Source organism: Miniopterus schreibersii (genome assembly GCF_964146895.1).
Source record: "Miniopterus schreibersii genome assembly, chromosome: 1".
Classification (NCBI taxonomy): domain Eukaryota; kingdom Metazoa; phylum Chordata; class Mammalia; order Chiroptera; family Miniopteridae; genus Miniopterus; species Miniopterus schreibersii.
Window position 1 is genome coordinate 24,259,879 of NC_138101.1, and position 22,202 is coordinate 24,282,080.

At 39.9% G+C, this 22,202-nt stretch overlaps 1 protein-coding gene across 1 annotated transcript in view; it reads left to right on the top strand.

Moving 5' to 3' along the window:
* GRXCR1 (glutaredoxin and cysteine rich domain containing 1) overlaps positions 1 to 22,202 on the top strand; it is a gene marked incomplete at its 5' end in the record, with an annotated part of 89,511 nt that overhangs the window by 44,973 nt on the left and 22,336 nt on the right. The window contains one exon of the mRNA XM_081162234.1: positions 6,493 to 6,735. Within this exon, the coding sequence (XP_081018360.1) occupies positions 6,493 to 6,735 (243 nt within the window). The remainder of the gene's footprint in view (positions 1 to 6,492; positions 6,736 to 22,202) is intronic.

The following is a 22,202-nucleotide window of genomic DNA, read 5'->3' on the forward strand; positions in this document are numbered from 1 at the left end:
TTAGTGGTGATAGTGCTGGTGTTGGTGTGTGTCAGTAACATTTTATTATAATAATGATATTAATAATAAAAGATACCATTTTACTGAGTGTTTATTATATATCAGTCTTCATGTCAAGGGTTTTTCTATTCATGAAATCATTTAATCCTCACAAATAGCCATGAAGTGAGCATTAGTGTCCCTGTTTCTCAGATAAGAAAACTGAAATATAAAGAGATTAAGTAAATGGTCTGAGATGATCCAGCTCCTAAGAGGCAGATTCAAACCACTGTGTGGTAACGAGGCCAGAAGATACTTACTGAGCATGTACCAAGTACTGGGTTACTTCCTGGGCTCTCAGTCCTAGTGAACAAAACTTAGTTCCTCCTTCACTGGAGTTATATTTTACTTGTGGAGATTGACAGTAATCCAACCAACACATACAATATAAAGTCCAGCAGTACTAAGGGACAGAGTTGGGTTAAAGGGTAGAGGGCCTGTTTCCCACAGGATGATGGGGGAAGGCCTGGCTGAGGGGTGACATCTAGCAGAGATACTAGGATGAAGAGGAGAGGTGCGCACTGTGAATTTCGAGGTCCGTCCCTGTGACGGTCCCTCGAACAATCCATGGCTCATTTCTAGAGTGGTAGGACCCATTGCTCACTTGTGTTTAAGGGGGATATGTGGTATATTCTCCTACAGCAAGAGCAAGGCCTTAGGAGGAGACCCAGGTCACATTCTGGTTCTGCCGCTGCTGCTTCTGAGCTGTTCGGGCACCTTAAGTTTATTTTCAACTTTTAGTTCCCTCACCTGTAAAATTTGTATAATAAGCCTTATCTCTTATGATCAATGGAAACTGTACATGTAAAGGCACCTTCGAAGTCCCTAGAATTGCATATAAATATGCAGGAGTCATGCAATAAGTAATAGTTACTATCGTTATTTTTACCATCTGTGCCTGGCAGAGGGATGCGGAGAGGTTCCCAGGGCCTGCTTTATCTGTGGTGGGAGTGCGGGGCGGGGATACCGCACGTCACCATTCACTTCAGAGCCCAGTAGGGAATAGCGATGGGATGGAAGCAGACCCCAGGAAACAGGCAGAAGAGGAACCTGGCGCGGGTGAAGTCGGGTTGAAATCACATCAGTTAAGAGCAAGCATGAGATTTCAAGAGGTGATTTGAGAGTAAGGTGCACAGGGAGTTACTTATTTTAATTTAATATTAAGAATCATTCCACAATATACATAAAGCTCCAGAGGCTTACAGAGTCACCTGGAGAGGGAGAGAGACAGGGAGGGAGGGAGAAAGGGAGGAAGGGAAAGCGAGGGAGAAAAAGAAAGAGAGAGAGAGGGATTTGTAAAATTCCCTGCCCTTTACAGGCATGCGTCTGTTATTGAAAATGACAGTTTCTGGAGCCAGGTTGGTCCATTTTATGATAATCAAGAAATCTGGGTCTAGCCCCAGTTTGTCTCCCGGCGAGCTGACCTTGAGCTAATCTCTTGGCCTCTTTGCCTTCAGGTGGAGGAGGCAAGATCCCTGCACTTTCCCATCTCAAAGGGATTTGTTTAGACTGAAAATAATTAGTTTATTATTATGTTCCTCCTATGATGTTGTTTACTGTTAAATGTGGGAGTGTAATTTAGTAAACCCGCAAACCTCTTCAAGTCACAGGGGTTGCATCCCAGGCAGTGAGTTAGACCCACAGCCGCCTCTGGTTTGACAGCAAGTTTATCCAGCATGGCTCACTGGTTCCGTGTGGTGCCGGGGAAAGCACAGACTTGGAAGCCTGTGCATCTGGGTCCAGTCTTCTAACCTGGATGAATTTCTCTCTGTCATCTTGTCCAGGACACTGATCTCTGAGCCTAGGTTTCTAGATCTATAAACAAAGAGTAACACCATGGAAGTTATTGTGAGGATTAAGTGAACACATAGCATTATATCTGCCACTGACATTTTTAAATGTTACTTTTAATTTTTTTATTTTGTTTACGATCTGAATTCCTGAAGTTGTCTAGAGGCCCCTAGTTTCTTGGTGACTTGGGGACACACTGGGATAAGACCAGGAGGCCTATTTCAGGAGGCCTTGTCAAACACGGCCAGGCTGGACAGGCAAAGGGTCAGGTGGAAATGACCCCCTGGGTCTGCTCCTGCCTGAGGAGCTGGGTCTGCTCCAAGTTGACCGTCAAACAAGGAGGGATGGGGTCCAGTTCTTGTCCTGAGTTCCAGTGGCAGCCCCAATGGGTGTGGGGGCTCCAGGATTGTCCCAAGATGACTAGGGGGCTGAAGTACTTACTGTTCCACAGTGACTAGTGCAGGACATATGTGCAGGCTGAGGACATATGTTGGCTATTTAGTAACCTCTTAGTCTCATTCACAGCAGTTTCCATACTTTGTCTACATGTCTAAATTCGCTGCGGGTTGTTGTGAGGCTTCGGGGCACCACTAATATTAATAATTTTTTAAATAAATTTTTAATTTAAAAATACTTAAAATTACAGTTTATATTCAGTAGTACTTGGTATTAGTTTCAGGTGTACAGCATAGTGGTGAGCCAGTCATGTACTTTACAAGGCGATCCCCTTGATATTCCCAGGACCCGACGGACACTAAGATGCGTCGTTTTATTCAATGGGAAGGAAGAAATGGCCTGCCTTTATTAACATCTGGGCCAGCTCTCAGACCAAGCAGGCTGCGAATCCCGGTGGCTCCTGGGCGCTGTCTGGACGCTTCTGTCCTTCATTACGCATTCCCATGGTAACCCTCAGCCAGGGAGGAGAGGGACCGCTAACCACTGAGAGGCTATTTTTAGATTTCAGGCAGATGCTTGGCCAAATCTGTTGAAGGAAAGAACATGAAACAAATGTAGAAGAGGATTTCTTTATGACCAAAAGACAGTATCATTGAAAATTCATATTATAAAACTGGGAAAGACTCGAGAAATCGTTCAACCTACCCCTCCCTACTTTTAAGAAGATCTATTTCCAAGTCATACCAAACATTGTGCAGTAAGACTTTTTTAGCACATTTTACCTAATAGCCTATTCTAATGGGTGCCCATATTTCCTACCCTGAACTTACCCTGTGTTCAGTCTCAGTTCCGGGAGCAAGGGAATTGGGAATGAGACTGAGATTGCTCAAGCTGTGAGGCATAACTCATTTAGACTCTGCTGCTAGTGACACTCCCTGGGTTTGTGCAGTGCACGTCCTATGCAACTATCCGCACTGGCCCTGCTTGACTTACTTTTTTAAAATGTAAGTCCCTCCCACCCTCCTTAAAAACCTTCAAGGATTTCTCGTTGCTCTTAGGTTAGAGGCCCTAGGTCTTTAAAGTGGCTATAAAGCACAACATGATATTGAGCCTGCACACCTGTCCAGAATCAGTTAGTACTATTATAATTCTCTCTGTGTGTGTTTCAGTAAAAGACCTTCTTTCAGAGCCTCAACATGCCACTTCCTCCCATCTCAGGATCCCTGCACTTACATATAATACTTTCCCCCTTGCGCTCTACCTAGGTAATTTCTCTGCTAATTCTTTCTTATACTTCCAATCAGAAGTAAAAAATCAGGAGACACTTTCTCGACCTCTAGGACAAGGGAAGGCACTCCTGCAATAGCCTCTCCTACCATTTTGTGCATTTACTCAACAATACTTTACAGTTTGTAATTCTATATTTATTTATGTACCTTTTGGGTTTGTTTTTTTCATTGCTCCAATGAGCTCTGTGTTATTAGAGAATTATATTGTTTGATCACCATTATGTATCTAGTGTCCAGCACCATGTTTGGCAAAAAATTATTCTGATAACTGAATGAATGACTAGTGGTTATTTTAAAGGAACATAACCCCAGATTCTCTGTCAAGTCAAGCTGCCTCAGTGATTGCACTGGGGCTCCTCAAAAATGTAATGTGCATCCAGCTTTTCCAGAAGACTTGTTAAAATGCAGGTTCTGATTCAGTAGATCTGGGTGAGACCGATGATTCTGCATTTCCAACTAGTATCTAACTAGCTCTAGAACTTGTTTTCCCATTGGAATTACCATAGGAGCTTTAAAATAATCTCAGTTCTGAGGTCCCACCCCTGGTGATTCTGATTTAATTGGTATGTGCTTGGTCTGGGCTTTGGGGATTTGTAAAAGCTCCCAGTTTGTTCTGCTATCTCACACCCTTGGAGATCCACTCCTTCCAGGCAGAGCTCTTCTGCAGCAGTAGATAGAGGGATATTTTGTTATCCTTCGCATTAGACAGCATCCCAGTGACCATCTGATAGGGGTGTGTCTTAGGACTGGTGTTTAAATGCACGGCTCTCAGAAACGTGCAGCAGAGTGGTACCTGGCATTTGCTGTGTGAGTAGAGAGAATCCTCTGTGAGCTGGTGGATGTGGGGCAGCGAGGGCCAATCTTAAACTTTCCCACTTCTACACATGGGGCAAATGCATTTCTTATCAAATATTTTTAAAACTACCTGTACCTGTTGACAAAAATGTAACACTTTGGTAGGACCAAAAGCTGTTATAATGTCTTTGCAGCCAGGAGAACAAGGCATAAATTCTCAGATGGTGACAGGGAACTGAGAACTCCGGTGCTCTCCTAAAAGCTGCCGTGCTTGCGGCGAGTTCCGTGACTCCAGGCTTGCCTGTAATTGTGAACATGAAAAGGAGCTATGGGCTCTTGGGCATTGGGTTGCTTTCTTTGAAGATCAATGCTTCTTAATCTAAAGCATAGTGATAATTACCTTTTCTTCTCATCTATTACCCTTTTTTCCACTGACTTATTTTTGTCTGTGTTTTTAATCTTAGAGATTCCACAATGTAGAATGTAATATTTTTGCACCAGCACAGTACTGTATTTCAGGCCCCATACTAATTGTTTTCATATTCTTGCTTTATCTTCTCAGTAAACCTTTTAGGTAGCTGTTGCTATTATCACATTGTGCAGATTTTAAAAAACCATAAAAACGAAAGCTTATTAGTTCATTAGCTTCTAAAAGACACACAGATGGCTGGTGGCAGAGCCCAAGTATATCAGGTGCTGTTTCTACCCCAGTGGTAATATATTAGCAGTCTCTAGGCCAAACTCAGCCTTTAGATATATGGGTCTGCATGGCCTCAAATTTTAATGAGGTGCCAAAGTTTAGAAAGCAGAACATTTCTTATAAAAATCCATATTTCAAGCTTATATTTAAAACAATCACGCCTGACAACACTGAGTAACATGCCTGCAAAGCCTAAAGCTTACCTGAACCTGAGAAACGTTTTTCTGGGTTTTCGACTTAGCCACTAAGCTCTATTGAGAGAAGAAATGAGTCTTTATCTTTAATAAACTTTATCTTCAGGAAAGAAAGATGTCCTTTCTTTCGGAGGTAGAGAATGTTACTTTGCCATCTTCGTGACCTTGGACACTTTTAGGACTATCTGCACACATGCAGCTGGCAGAGTGTTCTGATTTCGTTGAACTCAGAGTGGTGGAGCTTGTATCCTACCTTCTGATTCTGGTATCTAGCTGGCTGGAGCAGTGTCCACTCAGTTTTGACTTCATGTAGGTTTACAAATTGTGTGGTTGTGTTTGAACAGCTGGAGCCCTGTGAAGACTCACGTGTCCCTTGTGTCATGGTATAGCAGCATTCTGTTCAGTCTCCTGCAAGTAGGACTGTGCTAAGGAGGAAGAGCCTCTTTGCCGATGTCAGGACCAACCTGGTATGGTCTGAGCAGTGCTGGGCAGGGCTTCCCAGGAATGCAGTCACCGATTTCTGATGTAACAGAAGTGCAGAATAAACGATTCTCACACAGGGAGTCTTCTCCTTTGTGTCGAGAGTTGCTTGTACCTATTTTTTTGTTTCCTTGTCATGCCTGCCTTTGACCCACTGCCCATTTTGCTGCTGGGTCCTACGCAACCCCTCCGAGTCACTCCACTCTTCATGCCTTGTGGCAGAGCCCTGTCACTGTACACCGGAGCCCTGTCCTCAACAGAGCCATGCACATGTGTTGTGCTACTTAAACCTCAGAACAATCCCATGATATAGGTCTTGTTATTTCCAAGAAATTGTGGCTCAAGAGACTATGAAATTTGGTAAATTGATAAGTGAAAAAATTTTCAAATGGTTAAATGCTAACCTTGACTAATTTGTTCCATATTTTACTTTGGGTTTAAGGAGTGTTTACAGTTGAACAATGTCTACAAAACATGAGAAAAAGAATTCAACCATTCCTTATTTTACCACATGGCATGCCAAGTGAGACATCACCAGTTTTAAAATGTGCCATTATTTGATGTGCCACTGAGACCAGAAAAAATGTCAATTAAATTATGTCTAACATTTAAATTAGGTTGATTGCTATCCCTATGTCAATTATAGACACTCTAACTTAAAAAGTCCTGTCTGAGAATTGACAGATAGAGCGCTCATTCATCTTGTATTGCATGCCCTTAATATATGACACTTATTAAACTTGTTAATTAAAATAAGATGTAAGAAAATAAATGCAAACATATTCACACTACAATCTTTTCCCTTTAGCAACCGTCAGCCGAGCTAGAATTTGACCGTGTGGTGATTTACACCACTTGCCTTCGTGTGGTGCGGACAACCTTTGAAAGATGTGAACTGGTTAGAAAGATCTTCCAAAACCATCGAGTGAAATTTGAAGAGAAAAACATAGCTCTGAATGGTGACTATGGAAAAGAGTTAGATGAACGATGCCGACGGGTTTCCGAAGCTCCTTCCCTCCCTGTCGTGTTTATCGATGGCCATTATCTTGGGGTAAGGAAAATCTTATTTTTATTAAACTCAACCTGTATTGATAGAAATCTGTAAGCCTATGACAAGGTCATTTGCCAACATAACCACCGGGACACGTGCTGTTTTCCGAATTCAAAGAGATTGAAGCACTTATTCCAAACAATGTGTTGCAAGTGTGTTCATCCCTGCAGAAGCACAGTGAGATAAAATCAGCATGAAATTGCCTTTTTTAATAGGATACATTTTTTAAACGTTCAGTTGACTTGAATTTTGCGTTAGGAAGCTCGACATGTGGGATAAAAACTATTTTCTTGGTACAGGCAAGAAAAATGGATTATTTGTAAGATATATATTTGTGAATTCTCTTGTACCCCATTCATTACCCAGCACTCAATTTCCTACCTAACGAACCTAAGATGATAGTCCTGAAATGAAATCAATAAGAAATGGGGCCTGGAGCCGGAATTTTATCTGCGCGTTTAAAATTGTTCTTGATTTTGGTAATGCAGCAGCTTGAGACACAAATTGAGGCTTATAATAAGCAGAGAGAACTCCCAAAGCAGCAAGAAAGCATGTCTGCTTCATTTCTCTTTGAGTAATACTATTAGCATAATAACTCCCATTGATCTGTGGACATGCTCAGTAGGTAAGAAGCCCAGGAGAGGGCTCTAGAGAGTACACTTTGTTCTTAATTTTATTTTTTTTAATTGATTCTAGAGAGAGGGAGGAAGGGAGAGAGGAAGAGAGAGACAGAGAGACAGAGACATCGATTTGTTGTTCCACTTATTTATGCATTTATTGGTTGCTTCTTGTATGTGCCCTGACCAGAGATCAAACCTGCAACCTTGGTGTATTGGGACAATGCTCTGACCAACTGAGCTACCCGGCCAGGGCTGATAGAGAGTACACTTGGGAAAGACTGGGAGCAAAGAGCCAAGAGACACCAGCAGTGGATCCATTACAGGAAAACTCAGGGAACAAAGAGGGACTGTCAAACCACACATGGATACTTGGATCTAGCTTTTGTTTTGCATCTGGTCTTAACCTTCAGCTTTCAGGGGAGGTTAGAAAAACCCAGAGCAGAAAATATTCATGTTTTGTTACAGGGAATTGCATGTTCTTGTCATATTCTTGTAGGGAACCGGTGTTCTGATTTCCTGTCTGGAGTCCTAGTTATTAGAGGCAGGCTGGCATCTTGTGCAAAGATAAACACAGGAAGCCATGATTCAATAGCTATGACGTTATGCAATCTGACTTGCAAACAGAGCTGGTCTAGCCTGCATTCCCAAGCAGAAGAATTTTGCTTTGAATTATTGAGCCTCATATGTTATATTTCAGCATAGACCCTGAGGTCCCAGAAAGCTCTAACAATGACAGTGATAATTCTGATACATCGTGATGATAATACTAAGAATAATACTAAACTGTGCTGTCAGTGTAACACTTGCCATCTCATCCCGCTCTCAGCTCCGCCTTGGAAATCAGCTCTCTGGTTACGAGGCAAGACCACCTCGGGATCAGATAGCCTTGTTTCAGATTCCAGCTCCCAGGCTTTCATGTCATCCTGGGCAATTTGTAAACCACTCTGTGCCTCGATTTCCTCATTCGTAAAATGAGAATGATGATGGAACTATTCTCATAGTCTTACTGTGAACATTTTATGATATACAGGGTTGGGCAAAAGTAGGTTTACAGTTGTTCATGTGGAAAATAATACAATTAATAAATAATAACACAAGAATAAACTCTGTGTTTCGAGTACTCACAACTATAAACCTACTTGTGCCCCACCCTATATGTGCTTAGTTCCTGTGTATGGAACAAAGTTATGTTTTCAATAAATATTAATAGTATTATTCCTGTTTTGCACAAGAGAACCTTAAGTCCTTTGTGCCAAGTCACATATATAGCTGGTAAGGGGCAGGGGCAGACTCAGTTAGGTATGTCCACCTCCCCAGACCCTTGCTCTTTGGTGCGACCTCAAGAAGGGATCTTTGTTTACTCGTGCATTCTTGGCACCTACAACAGGGCTTGGCACAAAGTCTCAAAAACATAAGTTGAATGGATGTATGAAGGATGCTCTTGTCCCCTTAAAATCTTTCCTTCTCTCCTGGAGATATTTTCCTATAAGGAAATGATCTGATAAACTCATCCACACTGGGGAGAAACTCACTGATGAGGGTTGTGGGCATTTGCCTTTTGACCCAGGAAAAATCCTTCTGACAGTGTAAGACATTTCTCATGGTGGAACTTAAGTCTCTGTGAAACTGCACAAGGAAACTTAGTGGGCCACGCGCAGGGTTGGCCACGCGCAGGGTTGGCCACGCCTATTACACTGCTCCCAGCCGTGCTTATCTTCCTCTTGCTTCTGAGACGATCTAAGAGGCCGGGGCGCCTTTTCAGCTTTTGTCTTTTAGTTTGAGGAAAGGGAAGAGAGAGCAGCAAAGGCGGTAGGGCACAGATTTCTTTCTTAATTGCCTTTGCTCTGCGGTTACTTTATTTTCCCACGTAGAAGCCTAGAGGAGGGAGGATCGCCCAGGTGCTCCCTTGTTGCTTCTGAAATGTGAAGCTAATGTTTCAAACTTGGAGAGAGGCCAGAGACAGAGGTTTTTCACCCTTGTTTTTTTTTGGTCTTGTTTTGTTTGTTTGTTTCCTTATGAAAGGAGAATTACTTTGAAATCTATCATTCAAAATGGAGGTGAACACTCCAGAATAACTTACATAACAGATTCCCCTCCTACCACAAGAGCCTATTCATTTAAACTCCAGCGCACAGTTGTAAAGGGAAAGCCTTTTGGCTGCACTCTTCATGCATCTGAGGTGGAAGGGTGCCCTCTGCTGGGTTTCGGCATGTGGAGAAACATAATTTTTAGCGAGAAAAAGAAGCCGATGTTGGTAATTTCCTTATGTCTGTGATATAGTCACATGAAACCATTTGATTTAGTTAAATTTAGATGCGTGAGAAAACTCTGGATGTGTGAATCATCTGCATAATACAACTTCCCGTAAGGAGGGAGAGAGAGAAATAGAGGGACAGAGAGCCAGAGAAAGTCAGACAGAGACTGAGGCATTGGAGGCAGGCTGCAGGAGACAGGGAGACGGGATGTGCAGAGAAAGAGAACACCTTGCAGCTCCCTTATTTCACTGCCATCATTGCCACTCAACCCCGATGGGTGGCACCCAAGGAATTCAGTTACTTTCACTGAAGAGATGGTAATAGAGTTCAGTGGACAAGAACAGAAGAATAGACAAGGGTGCTATCATCTTTTTTTCCTGAGGACTCTCCCAGCCAAACTAAAAACTGAAGTTGAAGGCAATGCAATCATAAAGGGAGGGAAATTACTTTAGAAAACAAATGTATTCCACCCTGGGATGATTCACTCCCTGGGGGTAGGAGGCGGGAGGTGGGGTGGGGAGCAAGTTCAGCCTGGAATTTACTTAGGGCAGTTGTCCTGCTGTTTTGGCACCAAAAAAAAAATCTTCTTTACACAAAAAGATTGTGTTCCAATAGTTTAGACATAAATTATCTTAGAAATTGCAGTAAAAAATAGGTTAGAAATAGTGTTTTGATTCTGGAGCAACCATAAAACTCTACAGTGGAAATCCATAAAACTCACACTGGAACTGAACTGAGACACACAGAACGAACCTAAGGGGAAAATTTGGTAGCAGAGAGAACAGAAGAGATGTTGATTTAATTAGGTCTCTTAGACTAGCTGATTTGGAGATGTGACTGCTTGATAATTCTATATATAGAATTAAAGTATTGCTTTATCCCATTTAAGAATGAAGAAATTCTTATTAAGCATAGCTAGTTTACAGACTAGAAATGCCACTCGCAAACCTCAGCACAAATAATCACCAAGGAAGCCTCTGCCACAATCAGGAAGTGGCCAGCTCTAGAAACTTGATGTTTTTGCCATGGTTCACTAGCAAAATGAATGATTTGAGAGACTGGTGGGAAAACCCTGGAGATGAGGTTGCAGAAGACTTCCTTTATTAGGTTTTGTAAGGGTGGAGGGGGAGAGAGTAACCAAAGAATTTATATGCATATATACACAACCCAAGGACATGGACAATGGTGGGGAGAGGGACTGGGAAGGGGGAAGAAACGGGGTGGAACGGGTCATTGGGGAGAAAAAGGGACATCTGTAATATTTTAAACAAAAAAAAAAAAGACAAATGCAGATAGATGCACATAGAAGTTTCACACAGAAACATAGAATATTGGATTTGAAAGGAACCTTAGGTGTCATCTTGTCTAATGTTCCTCTCAGTGCAAGAATCTTCTACCATATCCCTGTGCAAAGATTAACAATCTTTGAACACATCCAGTGACAGTATCCTCACTATTGTTTAAGTCAACCTATTTTATTGTTTTACCCCTTTAAATATTAGAAAGTTTATTTTCATGTTGACAACAGACCTGCCTCTGACTTTCTTCACCCGTTAGTCTTAGCCTTCTACCTAGAGCAGTGCAAATTAAAACTGTTTTCTCACCCTTGTAACTAAACCTTCATATATAAAAATGATGGCATACCTTCTCCACGGTTCCCTTGGTTCTTACTCTTATCTCAAGGTTTTCTGAACTTTCACATCCAAATTTCTCTCTTTAGGACACATTCCAGTTTTTAAGTGCAGCAACCAAAGCTAGAGGCAACCTTCTGGATGATTATCTCCCTGAACAGGGTCTCTATCCCTCTAATAATGGAACCTAGATTTACTTTAAGCATCATTACCATACCTTTGGTCATACTGAGTCTGAGGTCATGCAGACTGGTCTCTTGGGGCTTGGCTAGAGCTGGGTGGTCCAGGATGGCCTGTTACACAGCTGGAAATTGGCTCCTCAGATTTCCTCCTTATGGCTTCTCTGGGAGATTAGCTGGGATATGATAAATAGTGGCAAAGGAGTTCCTAGCAATGAAAGAGGACAAGCCCAGCACTGAAGCACATTTCAAGTTCTGCTTGCCTCATGTTTGTTTTTGTCCCATTGACAGAGCAGGTCATGTGGTCAGATCCAGTTTCAAGGCGTGGAGAATAGACTCCAGCTCTTGATGGGAGGACCACCAACGTCATGTGGTAGAGAGTGTCCATACAGTGAGGCATGGACAAGTTAGGACAATTACCACACAGTCTACCAAGAGGCAGACCTTGGGCGTCACCTAATCCTGGCTTTTTGCTTGAGACAGGTGTGCTCACTGACGTTTTCATGTTGGAGGACTGCATACTTTTACCAAAGCCAGTTAATTATGTTTTCACATTCCATGTGCCCAGGAAATTTGTTCGTGGGGCAGTTTGGCATTCAATGAACAGCTGTATGAAACTAAATCAAAGTACCAAATCCTCCTCAAATTTCCAGAGTCGCACACCATCACTTTAGTAATGTTCCTTTAGTAATCCTGTAGCATCACCGTAACACCTTGGGATATCCTTGGTCCATTGGCCAAATGGTCACCTTCACCACAGGTATGTTTCACTACCACCTTGTTCTCAGAAGAAATGCAGCAGCAGGACTTTCTTTGTCTTGCATTTTTGGGTGCTGGAGTTAATTCAATGGCATGACAAGTCCTAGAGTATTAAGTACTTTGAAACCTGTTTATGCACAATTCAGCTTTCACTACAAAAACTCAGAGCCTGTTAAAGAGAGAGAACTTTTGAGGCATGTAGACATTAAGTACTTCTAAATGGTAGGCCCAAGGAACAACTTCACCCATGTAGGCTTTTCCTAATATATCTCCTGGCTTCATCATTTCACCAGTGTCAATCTGTTGTCCCATTTGCCCAACACTTTGGCACTTCTGGTTTTGTCTGGTGTAGTATGCCGAATGGCAGGATACTTTAAAATGTCTGGTAGATCCATTTTCTATTTATTTGCGTAATATGTCACAACCTGAGTCTTAAATTTGGTGCTTTGGATGTGGGTGGTGTAAAGTATAAATCAGTTGTGTTTGTGACTTGGCCACAGTTAAAGAGGCTATAGAATATGCCACTTAATAAAGGGCTCCAGGAGCCAATTTGCCTATATTTCAATTTAAATGTAAATTGCCAACTATTCTCAATCTGATTGAAAGTAAAATGTATTTGCCCGTAATCAGTGCTTTCTTTTTAGGATTTAAAGATATAATGTAAGCATTTAAGATCTTTCTTTTTAATCCATAATGCATAAAAAATAAATAGAAAATGCATAAAAATAAATTGATATAGCATTATACGAATAGGTGAAATTTAATAGAAATTTTAATAAGCACCCCCCCATTTCTAATAGAACTGGAAATCCGTTTCTCAGTAAAGAAAAGCTTTGGTTTGTAATGAGCTCTATTTCTATTCTGATGAGCATAGAGGTTTAGTGTCTTTTTCACCACCAGAGGGCTCTCACAATATAAGAAAATACATTAAATAGGAGAATAAAGGAAAATAGGAGAAATCATTTGTGATATACTTTTCTTTAGAGCTCAATTTAAGTTAAATGTCTTAAATAAATGGATTATAAACAAAGTTTCCAATATATATATATTTCCTTTTAGGAAAAGAAAAAAAAGATAGGGGAACAATTTTGAATTGACTATTCAAGAACTTAAAACAAAAGTAATAAATATTTTACTCTTTGGAGGCCTAAGCCTGAATCAAATGTCTATACCATTTATATTTTGACTGGAAAATAAATAAAAAGAAAGTGCATGTATTTTCTATGAGCGTTTCTGGCCCTTAGAGCCTATTTTTCTATAAATACTTAGTTTGTTACCATGGTATTATATATAATTACAACTGAGCAGACACTTCACATGGGGATTTGACAAAGTAAACAGCTCCTGAGCCAAGTGGCAGGCTGCCTTCCACGGGGGTAGAACTATGATACATTGTGTTGTGGTTTTGTTTTGTTTTTAATCACTCCTTGGGCTCCCAGTTTGCTTGAGCTCATCCCAAGACGCCTGTTTCTCCAAAAACAAAAATTAAGCTAAAGACCTGACCATATGTTTTGGTCCTGATGGTGTTTATTTTCTGGACTGGATTCGAAGAATGAATAGAATGAATGGAATGAAGCAAACGACCTGTCCAACGACAAGCCCTGAAGCGCTGGCTCCAGGGTGCGTCCACTTTGCGTGTAACCTGGGCCCACCCTGCAGGAAACAACATTCAGGCCCCGGGGCCCGGGCCCGTCCTTTCCTGTGAATGTCAGCCCTCTCTCTGACTCATGCTGCTCATTTGAGGGTCTAAAGAGGCTGAATCAGAATTAGTGGTTTTCAGACAGTTCTCTGTAGTCCCCTGGAGGTTCCTTTGACCTTTCCTTAGGGAGCACCTGGTAGGTAGTACCAGCAGGAGGGATGTCAGTTAATCTCTTCTCCAAATGCCAAATGACACCTGCTGATCCGTACACACGTTCTTGTATTCCACATATGGTTTCCCATTGAAAGATTTGAAATAAACAAAAAAGTTCAGTTGAAAGACTTGGGAAAACACAGAAAGAAATGTTTCAAGTTCTTTTCAGCTATTTTATATTATTTGTATTTCTCTGGAACTTGGGCCATATTGCTAAAATACAGGGTGGGTGGTGATGTACAGTCAGATAGGACAGGTGTGGATGTGTCTCTTTGTACAGCTTCCAGACTGTCATAAAAATAGTCACCCTGAGCCTGGCCAGCGTGACTGTGCTTGAGTGTTGACCCATGAACCAGGAGGTCATGGTTCAATTCCTGGTCAGGGTACATGCCTGGGTTGCAGGCTTGATTCCCAGCAGGAGACAGCTGATCAATGACTTTCTCATTATTGATGTTTCTATCTCTCTCCCTTCCTCTCTCTGAAATCAATTAAAACATATGTTAAAAAGAAAAAAAAATAGTCACCCTGAAAAACCTAGGGGAAATAAAGGGAACAGTCCTTGAGCAAACATTAGCACCCTCTGTGTTCAAGGCATTGTGCAGTGTTCTAGAAATTCAAAGATTTTAAATCTCTAGAATCTAGACTCAAAATGTAAAGAGTGTGTGAGGTGGGGAGTAGGGATAGGTACTATGTCACTCTACGCTGGGTGCACTATGTGCTAAGTTAATGGCGAACCAAATTTTATTTAGAAGGAAGAAAAGAGTGATTTCAATCAGGGCAAGGACAGAAGGTTCTAAGAAGGAGGCAGCATTTGTCTGTGCTCTGTGAAATGAGTTAGACGTCATCAACAAGTGGAGGGAATGAGCCCTTAATTCCATGCCGCATGTGTTCTCAGCAACAGAGATTTCTGGAGAGAAGTCTAGTGCTGTGTTAACGTGTAGACATCTTTGATTCTTCCTAATGAGGTGGGATTCAGTTCAATTCTGGGAAAGAGCTAGATAATGAAATGCAGGGTAAAAGAACTCTAGGGAATAACTGAGTTTTTCTGAAAGAACAACAGGTCAACTTAGATCTCTGTAAAACGTGAGTACCTAAGGAAAGAGTTGTGAGCCTTCTCTGACATTCAGCTTAGCTCCATGCTGACTGTTTCCAGGTCCCTGCAATCTGCCTTTCATCGTGGCTGCCAAGTCAAAAGCCCCAAAGCCACAGAGTCCACAGAGGGTCCAAGGGCTCAAGTGTCCCTCCCTGTTCTTCTCAATGGGGTCCTCGGATATGACATATTTTTTGAAGTGTGCTGTGCTTTGGAGCTTGAAATGACTTGAGCCTGAGCTTCAGTCTTTTGTTTTTCCCTTGAGTGAGTCAGGAGAGTTTAAACATGTAGCATAGGGTATGAGAGGTGATTGGAAGGACCTGGGCATTGGAGAGTGGTATCTTTGTTGTGGAAATACTTGCTGAGAATCCTGGCTCTACTCTGTCTACTGTGTTTTGTCCCTGGGCTAAAAAGGGCAAGATCTACATTTTCAAATATTTATGTCAAAATGAGAAATTAATGAATTTCATGCTGCTACTGACTGAGAGCGCTGGTGCAGAATGACACCAGATCTCAGTTCTTTCTCAGGCAGAGGAAACAATAAAAATAACAGTGTGATTTTTCCTGAAGACTGCTAACTTCAGTCCACTCATTGGCATTGGCAGTGCAGAACTCAGGTTAAAGGGAGATTATTCACAATAAATAGTCTTTCAAGGTCACTTTTCCTAGGTTCAAAATCATATATTTAAAAATGTATCACAATTCAAAGTATAATTAATTATTAGAAAATTGGAATTGAAAATATAATTGAATATTCAGTTACATTTTCACTTTTTAGAAAAAGACTCGGTACATTTTCCTGAACATCTCTTCATCATTCAACTAGTTTAACATTTTGAAATGACCAGTTAATAAATGAATGGGAACCTATTATGTGCTGTGCCCGGCCTTTTGGATGATTAAGTAGCAATATAAGCTGTGAGATTTGCGTGCCAGAAACTTGCAGTAAGACGGAAAAGACAGGGGTATATACAGAGTATTGTGAGCCATATAGTTTTTTTCAAATTATAGTTGCTATAGGATATCAGTGGAGAAAAAGATCACTGAAAAGGGGAGTTATCCTAAAACAGTTCTCAAGCTCGAAGCATTTCACTCCTTCATAATCCATCTCCCCGTACATCTAACTTAACTTTCTGATTGAGTGACCTTGAGCACATTACACACTCTATGTCCGTTTTCACATTTATAGTAGAGGAATAATCATATCTGCTTCTTTGGATCATTTTAGATATTGTTTTAAACAATGGGCATACAAAAACTGGTAACATTACAATCTCTGCCCACAAGAAACTCATAGTCAATGTGAAGGTAGACATGGGAAAAAGTGTCTGAAGGTAATATAAATATGCACTATGTCGATATATTGACATCCAAAAGACATCAGGGGTAACTCTGACATGCTCACTGAGGATGAAATGCTAGGTGGGTCTTACAAGTTGACTTGAAGTTCACAAAGTGGGCAGAGGAGTAGTAGAATGTGCAGACTCACAGAGATAGCCATTTAGTATGACTGGGGTATCAAATAGGTTTCAGTTATCACATTCTTTGTAACAAGTCACCCCAAAACTTAGTGAGTTAAAACAACAATTTACTATTTCTCACTGTTTCATGGGTTGACTACGCTCAGCTGGGGGATTCTTCTGTTCCATGTTGCATCTGCTGGGACCACTCAGAAGTTCTAGAATATAGTTCGTTACACTGCCTGTTGGTTGAGCGAGGTCACAAGCACAGATTCAAAGTGAGGGGATAGACCCCACCTCTTGATGGGTGCAGTGACTTATGTGTGCAGGGAGGGGAGAAAGTGATGGTGACCATTATTGTAGATTATATATAAAATGTATGTAAGGAACTGTGGGAAATGAAATTGGAAAGGTTGCTAGAGCCAGTTAATGGAATAATCTGTAGGTTGTGCTCTGTTATATGGAGCTGGTTGGTTTTACTTACACACTTCTAGAGCCAGACTAAACGGATTTTAGTGTCCATAATAATGAAATAATTTTTAATGGTTTTATAAATTTTTTTTGGCATGTACCACATTTTTTTCTTCTTTTCCCTGCTGTTGAGAATTTAGGCTCACCATTGGAGAAAGTACTACAATAAACATCTTTGTGACTGTAATTTTTATATTGTTAGACTATCTTAGAGAAGTTTCCAAAAATGAGACAGTTGGGGCCAAGGGCACAAACATTTTCAGCCCTTTGGAGACGCTTTTGTCCTCACTGAGATCATGTGCTCCACAGAGAGGTCCCCTGACTTCCACTTGCCTCTGAATGAGCAAGTGTGGGTCATGTGTTTGGAAGTATTTCCCACATTTGCTCAGGCATGCAACTCCCTTTATGGTGGAGCTCATGGGCCATTCAGTCCTGTCTGCCCTTCCTTTTGCATCGTATGCGTTAAGCACCTGACTTGTGGGTGTTATCCTGTCCTCATTTTTATCACTAAGTGAAATTTCCCCCAGCTCTTACATTTCTTTTTCTTTTCAGGGGAAATCTGGTTGTGAAGGATAGAAGAGGTAGACTCAAGGGCTTATGTCACCGTCTTACTCGGAAAACCGTATGGCTGTTTCCTAAGAAAATGCTAGAATGTAACCATAGGCATGATGTTAAAAGAAAGCTGAGCAAATGCCCTTCTTCAGAGAGCTCAATAATTTAATACAGTTGATTTAATACAATTTAATACAATTGATTTAATACAATAATTTAATACAATTAATAGTCAGGAAAAAGAAGAGTACTACAAGCCAAGCCTGGAATAACCATTTCATTGGAATGTCAATTTCTCCGCACACCATAGTCATTCTTCAAATCACTTAGAACACAGATGGCTAACTTATTGTGATTTTGTACTTTATATTTTATAATGTAAGATGTATTATGCTGCCTGCTATTTTTTCTACCTTTGAAGATTGCAAATGTTTTATTATTCAGATACATAATTCTCATTCTTTTCTCTTGTCATAATTTCCCTGTTTAGATCTCTAATATTAGTGTGGAAAAGGGTTGAAAGTCAGATTTGTTTACATTACATTCAGTACATTCACAGTGGATCATGCTGTTCCCTCAGTAATCTCAAAACCCTTGCTTTTGTTTTCATATTGGGACCCAGAAGCCCATAGTGTTGAGTAGCTTGATTCAGGCAAATAACATGCTGAGAAAATGACTTGCCATTGTTCATGTTAGTGCTCCCAGAATATTAAAGCGAGGTGATCGTGGGTGAAGCAAAGTTCACCCACAGGCCTCTACTTGTTTTAGTAAAATTACTTAAATAGAAAATATAATTAAAATGGGTTTCTTAAAAAGGATTTAAAAATATTTTTATAAAGATGTTAAATTTTTTTGTAGGGTTTTTTTGTGTGTATCTAATTCTTAAATCTATTATGTCCAATTTGGGGAGAAAATAATAAAAGTGTAGTTTTTTTTTAAAAAAAATCTTTTTTCCCCCTACTTTCCCCATCTTAGCAAACATGACACATACTACATTTCAGCTTAGAAAATGTAAATGCAATTCTAACCAATGGTGGGATTTCCTCCCTTCTCCCTCCCTTCCTTGTCCTTCCTTTCTTTCTTCCAACTAGAGTGTATTTTATCTTTCACAGGCAAAATATATGGGAAATTAAAAGAACAGCTGAAAATGTGCTCCCAGCCAGATTGGAGCAATTCACTTTGGTAACATCTCAGAAACACTCCCTTTATCTTCTTTGGTATGTTTCCTTCTTGCTTTTCCTGGACTCTGGGTTATTTATTCTTAACCCAGAATCTCTGGGTTATTATTCCTTGTTGAATCTCTGAGCTAAAAAGCCTAATGTATCAACTTCTCAACAATAAGCTCTGGTTTTCAATTACTTACTTTCAACTGAGAAACATCGTTAGGTTTCAAGTAGGTATCAGCAAATTTGCTGGATGCTGTGCATATCCTGAAGAGTGGAGCAGACAAATTGTCTTTTCTCTATTTCTTTCATAAATAATCAAGTGTGGAAGAAATCAACCAGAGCTCTGTGAGCATAAGCCTCTATTTGCTAATGCTGACCATGAGAAGGCCTGGAAGGAGCTTTCTTATTTGGGAAACTAGGGTGAAATGTTTTATAGGGCTGTAGCAAGAGTAGGTCAGTGGAAGTTCACCGCACCCAGAGGAATAATTGGCCAAAGATGGTTCTTGAAATAGGCAGTATTATTCTTGTAGATTAGCAACAACTGTTGATCAGTTTGGATTATGTCAAGAAGGGTCAGAGGGCTAGTTAAGGGCTGAAGTCATGCACAAGAAACTATGAGAAGAATCAGTTTAGGGCACAAAGACAAAGGGTTCCAAAGTTAAAATCCTTCGTTCGTCAATGTCTTTTCTGAAGATAATAAGGGTAGTTGATAAACAGGAGCAATGAAGAGACAGATTCCTATTAACTCTACCAAGGGTACTAGAGAATTCTAATATCAAAGTTCTTACGTGGCTCAGTGAAAATGGCCAAAATCAATGGACCGTCCCCACTCCTTGTTCTGCTCCAGCTCCTACGGTAACGGGGACAAGTGGTACAAGTTAAATATCTCATTGAGTATGTGCTGTTATTCAGTTTATTCCACCAATTTTTTGAGTGTTTTCTGTGTACACAGTCTTTCTCTCATAAACTAGTGGAAGAGACAAACTTTAATAATCACCCTAATGAGTGTATAATCCCACTCTGAAGGGAAGGAGTAGGGTCTTTGGAACACATGGTAGGGTAGTTTTACCCACAGTGGAGGGTGAGAAAAGATTTTCCTGAGGAAGTGAGAGGCGAGTAGAAGTTGAAGACAGAGCTGATTAGATCTGAGTTTTGAAAACTCTTTTGTTAGCTTATCCTTACATATTATTCTGAAATAATTTGCAATCTAGGTATTTTTTATTCTTTAACTTTTTTTTTGGAAAGATGAAGGATTTTTAAATGTTAATATACAACACAAAGAATAATTCTACGGATACTACTATGTATGAGACCATAATGATTAATACATGTCATTATACATTTGTCCAAATTCATAGAATATACAGACACCTCGAGTGAATCCTCATGTAAACTATGGACTTTGGGTGATAATGAAGTATCAGTGTAGATGCAACAATTATAACAAACATTGTCACTCTCGTGAGGAATGTTGATAATGGGAAGAATGAACGTGTAGGGTAAGGGTGTATGGGAAATCTCTATGCTTTTCTCTCAATTTTGCTGTGAACCTAAAACTGCTCTAGAAAAACAGTCTTTAATAAAAAAGTATATTGTGCTAGTACAATCATGTTCATTTTCCACACACACACACACACACACACACACACACACACACACATGATTTTATGGTGACTTTCACAATATATGGACCATTTTTATTCTGTTTGTTAAGCCTAATATTTTATTAAAAACATTTAAAATTTTTTCCATATACTTATAATTATCCTTGAGAATGATTTTATTATATACCATCATGAGGACACATTTGAATTGTTAAAACCTTTCTTGTTGGAAATTAATGTTTCTAGTTTTGGAGTATGCTTTATGAATATTGGATAGAGATTTTTGTCCCTTTTGAATTATGTTTTAGGACAAAATCCCAGAGATGGAAGTATGGAGCTATAGTAGTATTTTAGCAATCCACATCAACACAATTTAGTTTTCTTGCTTTGGATACTTTACAATGTGCTTTTTATTATAAAGAGTTATAAAAATGTTTACTTATACAGTGTATTTTGTTTGCATGTGTAGAAATGATCCATTTAAAATATTCCTGGTAGCAGTAATTCTTTTGGAAGGGAATGAAGCAGTATATATTATTTTTTCAACTATTTTTTACTCTCCTGGAAATAGTTGCACAATTATGTAGCAACCACCAGGAGTCACTAGTTCACCACATCCTTGCTGTAAAGAGCTCATACTTGGCAATCCTATGCATACAGCTGAACTGGGTGGTGTTGAGGTGCAAATCTTACTAAAATGCCAATACATTTGCTGCCTTAAAAAATAAACAAACACAAAGTACATTTATGCCACACTTTATCTCAATACAATGAATTGGTAAATTAGAGAATGATATTTAAATTTTTCCATGGTTTTTCCCTTCTAAGGTAATGTGCAGAGTGAGCAATTTTATCTTTACAGAATTGGAAGGTCCACTCGGCCAGCTCAGGACAAAGTCTCATTGAGTCTGAGGGCTTAGAAGTTGTTTGAAGTAAAGCCGTGGCACACTTGCTCAGGACTGATGTCAGGCAAAACCAGGCTTTGCCTGCCACTGTTGATTCTTGCTGGAGAGTACCTCAATACAAACAGCCCGACGCTCTCCGATTCCTCATTACGTTACTGTAGCCATAAACAGCATTTCATCAATACAGGGTGGATATTTTTTCAGACTATTGTCGTTTCTTTAGAAACATGGAGAAAAACCTGTATATTTTTTCCAAGTATGTTTTTAAAGATGAAATTTAGTATCAAAATGAATTCATTAGAGGTAAAATTAATATGGAAGTGAAGTGGAAATTTAATTTGATTTATAAATCCTGCTTTATATGCAATGTCACAGAAACTGATCTCTAACATAAATAGAGTTATGTCTTCTATCCTCGTGACTTGTGGTTTGCTCTGCTGTGGCTAATACTGTCTGATTAAAAATACGCATTGTGGCAGAGTAGAAATAGCTTTGGTTACAAAATGACAGGGAACAAAGCAAAGACATAAATTTACTGTATCCAGTGCTATTTTATGACCCTAATAACTCATCTTTAACTTTGAGGTTATGTGGAGAATAAATCATCTTAGTTTTTCTAACTTGTGCTTACTGATATGTGGGCCCTTTGGTTCCCACAGTGAAGAAATCTTGACTAATAGCCTATGTATTTGGAAACTGTATTTGTAATTCTAGTAAAATAAAAGATTTGCCTGTGACTAATTTTTATTTTTACTTTAAAAACTGTCAAATATTTACTTTTGTTGCGAATTTATACAGCACAAACATAAATCCTACAAGTTTGGATTTATTGTGGAGAGCTGTCATCTTTAATTATAGTGTTTTGAAGATAATTCTGTAATTCCTCTCCCCCCAAATTGCAATTATAAAAGATGGTAAAATAA